Source organism: Dunckerocampus dactyliophorus, chromosome 4 (assembly GCF_027744805.1).
Source record: "Dunckerocampus dactyliophorus isolate RoL2022-P2 chromosome 4, RoL_Ddac_1.1, whole genome shotgun sequence".
NCBI classification, from domain to species: domain Eukaryota; kingdom Metazoa; phylum Chordata; class Actinopteri; order Syngnathiformes; family Syngnathidae; genus Dunckerocampus; species Dunckerocampus dactyliophorus.
The window spans coordinates 33,795,086-33,807,263 of NC_072822.1; the positions used below are offsets into that span (position 1 = coordinate 33,795,086).

Consider the following 12,178-nt stretch of genomic DNA (forward strand, 5'->3'; position numbering starts at 1 on the left):
CAAAGGGTAATGCTAATGCTAATGCTAATCAGCACAAAGACAACAATAGTTTGAAGAAGAAAGACAAGAACATTTCTGGTTTTTGTTTCCAATGTTTATTTTGAGCTTTCGATCGCCGCAAAGCGCGTCCGGCCCAGCGAGTCTTCAGAACGGGACCGGGTTCTTGTTTGGGGCCTTGAGGTCTCATTCGTCACGGATGCTGAAAGCTCGGGACGCAGTTGCAAGTCGTCAAAGCTCGTCCCGCTGTCAAAGCTCATCCCGCGCCACTTGCAGGGGGAAGCGCTGGAACTCGTCCGGGACCTCGTCCCCCTTCCGGGCCCGCTTGTAAAAGCCCAGCGAGTCCAGCAAGCGGCTCATCTCGTCCGCCGTCATGTCCTTCACGGGAACCGTCTGGCGCACACGCATGGAACAAGGGCGCCATGATTCATTATTTCTCCTTTTTCTCAATAATATGCTTTTTTGTACGATGATTAAAGCATTAAGTCTGAGGAAAGCTAGGATTTGACACATAAAAACGCCTAAATTCACATTTTGATTCATTGAATAAATGAACCAAAGCTTCCTCAGGAAGCCACCATAGGATCTCTTTCACTATCGGGGTTCTTGCTTTCATAATAACGCCTTCCATCGTTCATGTACTTGACCTGTGGTATTACAGTATGTGAACATGCTACGAGTCTTAACACCGCAAATTGCTTGTTTTTCTTCAATTTGGCACAAAATGCCAATTCAATTAAATAACATAAAATGACATAAAATGACATAAAATAAAATAGAATAAAATAGAATACAATTTTATTTTATTGTTTATTTTGTATTTTTATGATTTTATGTTTATTTATTTTAGTCATACTTGTTTTTAATTAAATATGAGTAAGGCTCACAAGTTTCAAAGGTTTTTTTATGGTTGTTAATTATTCATTTGTTCCAAAAATAAAATAAAATACTTTTCAAAAACAAATGAAGAAATGTGATACATGTGAGTATGGACAAATACTTGCATTGAACTACTCCTAATTCCTTAAATAATTCATATATTTAATCTATTTTATTATATTTATTATTTATTGTATTCATATTTTTAAATTAAAATCAATAACTTTAATATATTTTATTATATTTATTTATTGTATTCATAAATTCTATTTGATTCAAAAGTAATCTCAAATGTGTAAAAGTTCAAATAAAAAAGCACATCTTTTTTAGTGTTGTTAGTTTCTTTTTCTGTTTTTTTACAAAATAAAATAAAAATAACGTACTTTTGTTCAAGTGCCACTGATGCAGGTGAGCATGGACAAATGCTTGCATTACATTACTACTAATCCCTTCCATAATTCATAGATTTTATTAGCAAATGTATGTTATTATATTTATTTATTGGATACATTATCTTTTTACATGAAAATTTAATAAGTCTTAAAAGGTGACAAATTCAAATTAAACAATAATATTTATTGCTCGTTTTTCTTACATTTTTCAGACAATGTAAATGAGGAAATCTCCTAACATTGATACCACTAATCCCTTAAATCATTTATATATTTATTGGACTTATGAATTATTTTACTCACAATTTTATAAGTCTTAAAGATTTAAATCAAACATTATGTATTTTTATTTGAAGTTTTTACAAAATGTCAAGACAATAAAATAAAATGTGGTTGAATAATGTGCCATCCATCCTTCGGAGAACGGACAAACCGTTGCTTTCAAGCGTTTCCTTAACGACGTAACAACTTCCGTCCCTAAAGTCCCAGAAAAAAACCCAAAGTCACCTTGACCACTTCGTCCTTGTCGTTATAAAAAATCAGCTTGGGATCGATCTCCTCTGAGGAATCGTACTCCAGGTTGTGGCTGAACGGGTAACGGAGAGGTCAAGGAAATCAATCCAAGGTCAATAAAAGGTTCTGCACCACCAGTCAAAAGTTTGGAGACGCCTTCTTATTCAACAACATGACAAAGTGTCTCCATACTTTTGACAGGCAGAGTAGCGTAGCGTGCCTTTTGTATTTGCTGAGCAGACGGTGGGATTTCATTGGATAAGGAATGCGTGCGCACACACTAACTTGTCTTACCGTAATCCTTCTGCAGCGGAAGCACTCGTGCTCATTCCTGTTTTTCATGTCATTTCTATTTAATGACTACTTTATGTTGCTCTTTTTTTATTGGATGGTTTTTATTTCTTTGAAATCTTTCCAGCTGATTAACTAAACACTTTTTGTATAGAAATGTTAATTTTGGATTTAGCTAAGTTTTGTTAACATGATATTATTTTGTTATATACGTCTTTTTTCTATTTAATACAGAGCAGGAGCGAATTGTCATTGTGTGTAACTTTAATTCCTTTCTGTTTAATCACCGGTTGACTTTTTGTGATTTAATTTGAATTTCACTATTTTAAAGAATTTTGTATCCTGTTTCTAATTTCCACAATGATATTGGTAAATAAATTAGGATTAATATTTCATTCATATTTGTTTAGTTTTATTATTGTTATGCTTTATCATTGTTACATATTTTGTACTTTTTTAGGTGTGGATATGTCTTTTCCATTTAATACACGTAGTGAATTGATTCATTTTTTTAGTCCAATTTCTGTTTTGTTTTGTTTTTCTTAAAAAAAAATGTTTTTAATTGAATTAGATTTTAATACGTTTTTATTTGTAAATATTTTACTTGGTATTGTTCCAGTAAGTTTTGTTCAATCGCTTAAAATATTAGTTTTTTTTACAATTTAATAAAAAAAGAATGTATTTTTGTTGGTACAAGTTGCAACAACATTTAAGAACTTTTGACTTTCTCCTTATTTGTTGTTTTGTTTTTCATTTCCCTGCCGAACAATGAAAAGTGTGTACATCCACATTTACAATTTTAAAAAACCCATCAATTTTGTATGTTTCAAATAAATACAGCCATAATGAGCAAATGTGGCGATACGTGCAGCAATGATGAGCTAACGAGGCTGGTGAAATCTGCATAGCAACAAGCCGTGATGAGGAGAAAAATCTATTTTGAGGCATTTTGAGAGGCCAAATTGCTGTTGAAAGGATACTATAAAGCCCAGCGTTCCATGAGGAAGTCGTGGAGCTCCGGCATTTTCTTGATGCCTCATCCGACCACGCTGGGGGCCTGCAAACAGGAAGTGATGAAGAATACGAACGTGGGGATAAGACGCCGACGGACTCACCAGCAGTTTTCCTCTCGCGATGACCATTTTCTCGTCCGCTGTCGTTTCGTTGTTTTCCGCTGAGGCCGCCGCGACCACCAGGGCGAGCAGCACCAGGACCCTCATGTCTCCGAGCGCTCCGGACCCCAAATGATCCACACCGAAGCGATCCACCTGGAAAAAGTCCCATACAGGACGATACCACTCATCAAGACGAGGGGTGGGGGAGGGGGTGTGTTTGATTTGCTTTCTGCTGTTGACTTGTAGAAAATGTTCACCAGCAGACTTTACTACTACGTTTTCTACCAATACAAACCTTCCAAAAATACACACAACTTTTTCTAAAATGTGAGATGTACCATTTTGTTGTTGTGTTTCCTTTTTCCCCAAATCATAAAGCCTCTTCCTTAAATAACAACTTTTTTCCCCTCTGAAAATATACCAACGTTTTCCGGAAAACATGCAACTTTTCTTTTCATTAAAAAATAAAGTATTTTCCCTAAAATATATAATTTGTTTTTTGAAAATACACAGGTAGAATTTGTTATTATTTTTTTTACTTTAAATTTTTTTACTTTTTTTTTTTACTTTTAATTTTTTCAAAATTAAAATTCAAATATTTGCCCCAAAAGAATAAACTATTTTTTCCCACAAAATAAACCAACTTGTTCTGGAAGATATGCAACTTTTTTCATTAAAAAATAACTTTTTTGGCCCAAAAATATACAACTTTTTTTCCTAAAATATATCATTTCTTTATTGAAAATAAATAAAAAATAAAAGTAGAATTATTTTTTTTTTTTTACTTTTTTGTGTCTAAAATATACACTTTTTTCAAATCAATTTCCCCCAAAAGAATCTACTTTTTTCCCCCAGTAAATAAACCAAATTTTTAAAAACAATTTTTTCGGCAAATAGGCAACTTTTTTTTTTTTTTTTTAAAACTGACTTTTGTCCTGGAAAATAACGTTCTTGAAAATAAGTGACTTTTTTCCGTAAAAAACAAACTTTTTTTCCCCTTTAAGATATATAAAGATATATTTTTATATACAGATACTTTTTTCTTGACAGAATACACATTTTCTGTCTAAAATATAGACTTTCCCCTAAAAGAACAAACTTTTATCTTGGAAAATATGCTATTTTTCCCACTAAAATGTATAATTTCTTTTTGTTTTTTACAATTACTTTGTAGCTATTTTCTTAAAATATTGTGATTTTTACCTTTTTTCAAAAACAACCCCGCCGCCCAAAAAAGCCTAACTTTTTATTTTTAAATTCTCAAAAAACAAATAAGTACACTTGTAAAAAATTAAAATTAAGAAATTCTCAAAAAAACAAACGAGTATACTTGTAAAAAATAAATATAAAACTCTTAAAAAGACAATTAAAAATAAAAAGATACATTCTCAAAAAACAAATAAGTACACTTGTAAAAAATAAAATATATAAAAACTCTCAAAAAGACAATTAAAAATAAATATAAAAGTTCCTAAAAACGAATTCAAGTACATTTGTAAAAAATAAAAAAGTACACTTCTAAAAACATAAAAATAGATAAATTGTCAAAAAAAAACAAATAAGTACACTTGTAAAAAATAAAAATGAATAAATTCTCAAAAAACAAACAAGTATACTTGTAAAAAAAATAAATATAAAACTCTTAAAAAGACAATTAAAAATAAAAATAGATACATTCTCAAAAAGTACACTTGTAAAAAATAAAAATGAATTCTCAAAAAACAAACAAATACACTTGTAACAAATAGAAATATAAAAGTTCTCAAAAAACAAAAATACATTCTCAAAAAAACTAATCAAACTGTTTTCCCAATAATTATGTCTTTTTCCCACTAAAATATATAATTTGTGATTCAAAAATATACTACAAGTACAATTTGTTTTGTTTTTGAAAAAAGCCACTTCTTTCTGGAGTAGTATCACTTTTATGTCTAAAATATAGATTTTTTTTTTCCAAAACATACTTTTCCTGGAAGATATACCAACTGCTTGAAAATATGCACCTTTTCCTTTTTTTTTAAATATGCAACTTTTTCCTTGAAATAAAGATTTTTTAGACTTTTCTCAAACATTGATTTGACTATTTTCTTGAAGCTAAAACTGTTTACGCCTTTTGTTTTTGGAAAACACGCAACATCTTTGTTAGCACTCGTCACACGTGTGTTTGATTGACTGTTTGAATCCTACTTTATGATTTCAAAGGCATCCCGAAGAGGCTGCCTTGATGGTTTAGTCCACGTTTGACGACATCCCGGGTGACATGTGTGTTCTTATCTTGTTTTCCCAGGTGAGAAAGCAGCACATGGTCCATGCTGCTTCATCCTTCACCTTTTTTTTTAACCTCAAAGAACATAATCCTTGACTGCACCATTTCTTTGCATTTAGAAGAAATGAAATCATTTGTGAATATCAAAGCTAATTAAGGTACAAATATGACCAAGCAAAAACAGCACTTCTTTTATCACTTTTTTTTTTTTCTGCGTCCATCCGTCAACAACCACCAAAGAAACGCAAAATAAGGCTAAGGCGTTTTTAGCACCGGGGGTGGGATGCACCAGAGTGTTTATTTGTAGTAGTAACATTTTTAAAAACTTCAAAAAAATAAGTACAAAAAATAAAATGGCAAAAATATTCATTTTAAATAAAAAAAATAAACATGACAAACTGACTAATAAATCCAAATGAAAAAAAAAATCAATTTTCAATGAAAAATGAAAAAAATCCATTTAAAATTATAACAACTATTTTAAACTACAGTATAATTTTTAAGGGTTTTTAAAGGTTTTCACTCAGTAAATGTACACCGAGGCTAAACATGAATACAATTGACGTTTCGCTCCTCATCCGAAGAGCTTCGTCAGCGAACTAACAAGTGCTGGTAGCCTAGGCCTTAAATACAGTAAGAGTGGGCGGAATTGGTGTGCCAACACCCTCCTCCTATTGGTTCCTTACACTAAGCCTGGGCAGAGCAGTGGTATAATCCTCTCCTGCCATTAGCACCTCCGATAAAAGGGAAGTGTAGCTCCCTGTAGTTGGCTCTTCGGATGAGGAGCGAAACGTCCGACACCTTCTTCACAGAAGCACAGATGACGTCTCAAGAAGCCTTTTCCTCGATGGACAACTCCTGTACGACTGAGAGCCTACACAGATACCTTAGGCTTTGTTTCTGCAGCGTCCTTGCCCAGCTCGGCCAGTTTGTCCAGCATGCTTTGTGCTTCCAGATTCTGCAATACATGTTCTGGGTTAATATGTGTGCAAAATAAAAGCATGCATGTGTGCAAAATAAAAGCATGCATGTGTGGTTTGCACCTTAAGTTTTGCTTCTGTGGTGTCCTTCAACTTGTCAAGCATACGTGCTTCCAGATTCTGTGAGTGTACACAATCTGGGTAGTAGTACTTCCTGTCCATGTATGCAGCACGTAAAGTATCCATGTGTGTGTGTTTTGTTTGTTTTACCTTAACTTCCTTATTTGCAGCTTCTGCAGCATTCATGTGTTTTTCCAGCATCTGCAGGAGGCCATGTTCTGGATGAAACTCCCGGTCCCGTATGCAAATATCATATCCATGTGTTTTCTACCTTATGCTGATCTTCGGTGGCATCCTTCTCTAGCTTGTTCATGCGTGCTACCAGACTGTCCAGGAGGATGTACGAATACATAAAAGGGTGTATGTGCGTTGCCCCCCCATCATCCATGATGACTGCTTTTTCATCCAGATTGTTCACGTGTGCTATCAGACTCTGTGCTGTGGGAAATACTGTGTATTTCTCAATATGTAATTTTACTTGTGTGTACTTTTTGTCAATATACTGTATAGTGTTATTACCTGAACGTCATTGTTGTTTGTGGCTACTGTGATGACTACATTGCCCACACGTGTTGTCAAAGTCTGCAGAAGGACATGTTTATGAGTAATAAGTCCACTACTTCTTATCCATTTTTGTCGTAAGATTTGCTAGCAGAGCTAGCAAAACAACAAGGATATTTTACCAAGCTACACACAGCCCGGGATGCAGCAACCAAGGCCAGCTATGTAATAGCTCACAAAATTGCTAAAAACTGTAATCTATTCTCAGAGGGTGAGTTTGTCAAAGAGTGCTCGGTGGATTCTGCAGCGCTAATATGCCCGGAGAATAAAGGAGCATTTGAGAGTTACACATGTTTCACATTTACCGTAGTTTAGGAGAATTCCACTGAATAAATTCATTCAACCTCACTTTGTCATTACCTAATAATAACACCTACTCTTACCAGTGTGTGTGAACAATGCCATTCACTGGTTTCAAAGTAGAAATAAAATGAATAGCCAGAGTACAGGACAAACCTTTGGCCCGGCCCTCCACAATAACTGATTCTCATTTGGCCCCTTGGGAAAAATAATTGCCCACCGCTGATAAAGAACAACAGCAAGAGCGTTCAAAGCCATGGACTCTACGGAGGCACATGAGCTTTTAAATGATTTGCACAATTCAACATCCCAATCTCCACATCAGCATATCATCTTTCCCACGTCGTTGTTGTCCCCACGGAAAAGTGTCAGCCATACAAGTTCAAGACAGACACTTTGAGACACTAACTGGGACCACAGCTAGGCTGGAGCCTATCCCAGCAGACTTTGGGCAAGAGGTACACCCTACACTGAGCTCCAGCCAGTCAAACGGCAGACAGTTGACACCAAATGTCCAAATGGATTGAACTGACAGTCGGCCAACACCTTCACCGTCTATTATTTTTACATATATTTCAACATTCTACTTGTACATTTGTATGACATATTCTCATCATATTTTGACTTTATTATCATAACATCATACCATTTGCCCAACCTATTTTTCCTAAAATTTCTATTTAATTCTTTGTTTGGTTTGTTTCTTATATATATATATATTTTTTTCCTGTAATATTTCAACTGTATGCTATTTTTGTCTGTCTTTTATATATATCTTGTCTTTATTCTTGTAAAATTACTTTTTTCCATTTTAGCTGGGTTTTTGAAATGTTATTGTTTGATCGTATTTTTAGAACGTGCCGAGGGCCAATAAAAAAAGCAGACTCAGGCCACAAATGGCCCCTGGGACACACTTTGGACACCCCTGCTTGAGCTGAACCAGCATGTCATTTCTTTTACAATGTAATTGATTTGCATGCTCTGGAGTGTGAAGGCTACCTCATCAAAGGCATTGAAAGAACACCAAGGGTTTGCAGCTACTTTGGAATCGAAAATAGAAAACCCATTTCGAGTTATTTCACACTTTTTTTGTTAAGTACATCATTCCACACGTGTTCATTCATAGTTGTGATGCCTCAGTGAGAATCTACAATGTAAACAGTCATGACAATAAAGAAAAGGCATTGACTGAAATGGTGTCTTCCCACTTTTTCAGCCTGCACCGTACGGACCGTGGATGCAAGAGTGTCACGCGTGTTATTTGTATGTTGTCATGCGTGTCATAAGTGTCCATGTGTCTTCTTACCAGAGTTTCATTGATGTTTTCTTCTGGTTTGTCCACAGGTGTTGGAACAGTCTGCAGGAGGACATGTGGGTAATACTGCATGTAGTACTTCCTGTCCATCTGTGCAAATGAAGTATTTGACCTGTGCCGATGCCATGAGGATGAAGATGAAGCCAATGATGAGGGTCGAGAGGATGGTGCCCACCGGGAGCATAAAGCCTTCTGAGGCCTCTTGCCCGTTATGTTGACCTTTCTCTGCATGTTGGAAGTTCTGTGATGGCGTCTGCCTGAACTTAAGATGGCAAACAATGCTTCATCATCATCATCATTTGCGTATTTATTTACAGGAGCTTGTTGGATTAGCTTTTTGTACATTTCTAAATAGTTCAAATTGAACTTGTCCATTTTAATATTTACTATTTATTCATGAGTTGGATTGATATAGCGCCTTTCAAGATGCCCAAAACACTTGATTGGAAGTCGTTATTGGTTCACTCCAGTCACACAAGGGTGGTGGACGCCGCCCGGCTGAGGAATGAATACCGACTAACGCCGCTGTTACAAGTAAGCATGGAGAATAGCAATAAAACAACCATTATTACAATAGGATTTCAATATATCAAAAAACAAGCATGGCGATAAAAAAAATCAAAATTAAGCGTGGAGTATTTAAAAAGTCTTGAGGTTTAAAAATAATAAAAAGCCTAAAAATAAAAATTTTAACAATGTGATTAAGATTTTTTAATAAAAGATAAGCATGGAGAATTAAAAAAAATCAAAAAGCATGAAAAGAAAGGCACTGATTAAAATTTATTTTAAAAAAGTACAGACGATAAAAATAAGCATGGGGAATAAAAATGAAAAAAAATCATGTGATTAATAATTGAATAAAATTAAGAATTGATTAAGATTTTTTTTTATTAAGTCTAAGTATGGACAATAAAAAAAACAGTATGAACTAACAACTATTCCAGGCTGTACCCACAGTCAGCTGGGATAGGCTCCAGCATACCCCTGCAAGCATACTGAGGAGGAAGTGTGGACAAAATAAAAAAATAAGCATACAGAATTAAACATTTTAAAAATTTGCTTTGTGATGAAAAATATGTTTGAAAAAATAAAAGAATGGAGAATAAAAATAACAGTATAAAAAAATGAGGATTAAAAATAAAAACAAACATTGGCGATTAACAATAACAAGACTAGAAAATAAAAATAAGACTGGACTATAAAAATATATATATAAAAACAAATATGAAAAAACCCATCAGGCTAACAATAAATCATGATATATAGGTAATATGTGATATCTGCGATACATATAAGATGCTGTTGATATGACCTCTACAATGATCAAGTAACAGGCAGCACATTAAAACGTATCCACCTGTCAAACAATACTATTTATTGATATCACACCAGACGCGGATGAGCAGCTTCATGACTAATAAACAATATGCATTATGTCCAGCCAACAATATACTTTACAATCAATAAGGGTTATCACTCACCAGTTGGCTCTGAGGTCTTCTGATGCTTCAAATGACTCGTGCCGTGTCCACTTCTCCTATAACTAACAACTACAGCTAATTCAGACCAAACATGTCATGTACGTGTCCTTAGACTCATTAAACAATATGAAAGATACGCGTCACTAGCAGCACTGTCACAAGTCATAAAGGTATAAAACGTGTCATGTAGCACCGTTATCATCATCTCTAACTCTATTAGTGATATCTGGCGCTTATAATTTTGCAATTTTTAACAGCCTATAAACGCGCATTGTGTTCTGCGTCCTTGTGGCGTATTAGAGTGATCGATCTATCGGTGCTCTGTTGCATGTTACTGTATTTACCACTGCTACCAGTAGAGGGTGTTGTATACTCATGTGAGAGGTGAAGACGTGTCCAGTTTGTCTCAAACAGTCCTGATTGGCTAAGAGAGAACCCGCCATTGTGTTGTGTGCTCTGATTGGCTGTAGACCCTTGTCAATCCAGCTCCTTCGTGCAGCACTGCCTGTTTCCTGTTGCCGCTAGCGATCATACATGCTGAATGGCCCCTGGACTGGTCACATATAGACAAACAATCACATTCATACCTCACCTGCATGTTTTTGGAATGTGGGAGGAAACCGGAGTACCCACGTGCACACGGGGAGAACATGCAAACTCCGCACAGAAATGCCCAAGGGAGACTCGAACCCAGGTCTTCCCGATCTCCAGGCTGTCACTGCGTTGGCTAACATGCTAACCACCCGAGCACCGTGCGGCCCTTATGTTTTAACAAGGATACAAATGGTTATGCCTGTCTGAGAAAAAGTTTATAAAGTGTATGATGAGGGGTTTTACAGCCTTAAAGCAAATATAATAATGGTACAAAAATATAGTTGACTACTTCACGGATATCACTTATTGCAAGCTATTTTGGGAACCTATCCCCCGCGATAAACGAGGTAACGCTGTAGTCCACAACACACCTTCAACCCTAATATTTATCATATCCCTATCCACACATGGAGCAGAAGGATTTATCATCAAAGTTATTGTAGTTTGATGCTATGCTGTTGATATAAAGTAAGCATATTTGTTGGCATATTTCTATGCTATTGATATATTATGGAAAATAAACAAAAATAATAGATTTACATAATTAACATAATAAAGAAAATACGCATTCAAAAGAAAAAACAGCATTGTGACTCAAATTTAAAATTTTTATAGAATATTTTAAAAAGCATGGTGAATAAACATTAAAAAACGCATTAAAAATAAAAGTAAGCCTGTGGTAAAAAAAAAAAAAAATTAAGTATGGTCAATAAAACTAAAATAAAAAAATGAAGAATAAAAAAATGAAAATAGCATTGTGATTAAAAAAAAGTAAACTCGAGCTGTCAAAGTTAATAGCTCGTTAACGGGAGCCACCAGTCAATCGAATATTAGACAAAGAATGTATTATTACATCAGTGCCCTCCCCTCCTAGAGTGACCAACAGGCACGCATTTTGACCATTGAACACGCCCGTGCACCTCGCCGCCCTCCAGGCACACAACCCGCAAGCTCCAACCAGGAGTTCAGTCCCCAAAACCAGCTCACCGCAAAAGTTGAGAGAAAGCGAGAGACTGAGCGCAGGGATGTGCCCGAGCACACCACAGTAGTTATTGCATGTTAATGTGGCTCAAAATCTGCCACCTCCATAAAAGATCTTCCAGCTGCGGCGGCGCAGCTCATTATAGGGTTGACTGTTGTAAAGCGTTGACCGGCCCCTCCCTCCTCACCCGCCATCGCTCGCCCACGACACTGAGCCAACAGACAAGCCAAAAAGAGTTGTAGTTCATAGAGCTCATAGAACCGACGCCACAAGCCCGGCCGACGAACCCACAAAAGTAAGGGTGCCCAAAGTGTGTCCCGGGGGCCATCTAACGAAACAAAATTTAAAAAAAACAAAAAACAGCAAAAATTGTATAAATAGAGCAAAACGCACAATGGGGTTTTTCAGATAAGCTGAAATGTTGAATATTGTTCTTGTTTAAATATGGATCA

At 35.4% G+C, this 12,178-nt stretch overlaps 1 protein-coding gene across 6 annotated transcripts; it reads right to left on the reverse strand.

Annotated features, from left to right (window-relative positions):
- Window positions 1-76: 76 nt before the first annotated feature.
- On the reverse strand, window positions 77-10,474 carry selenoe (selenoprotein e). 6 transcript variants are annotated; one of them, XM_054774212.1, is made up of 9 exons: window positions 10,151-10,474; window positions 8,782-8,926; window positions 8,661-8,711; window positions 6,497-6,694; window positions 6,340-6,411; window positions 3,188-3,340; window positions 3,053-3,129; window positions 1,776-1,854; window positions 79-390 (listed from the first exon to the last, which is right to left on the reverse strand). In XM_054774212.1, exons 2-9 carry the CDS (start codon window positions 8,851-8,853, stop codon window positions 247-249), a joined length of 846 nt encoding a protein of 281 aa, XP_054630187.1. In that variant the 5' UTR covers window positions 8,854-8,926; window positions 10,151-10,474; the 3' UTR covers window positions 79-246. The 6 variants fall into 6 exon arrangements, with proteins under 6 accessions (XP_054630184.1, XP_054630183.1, XP_054630187.1 ...); XM_054774211.1 differs by having other exon boundaries at window positions 8,782-8,931; XM_054774210.1 differs by having other exon boundaries at window positions 6,497-6,553; window positions 6,644-6,694; window positions 8,661-8,931.
- Between the last annotated feature and the right edge of the window lie 1,704 nt (window positions 10,475-12,178).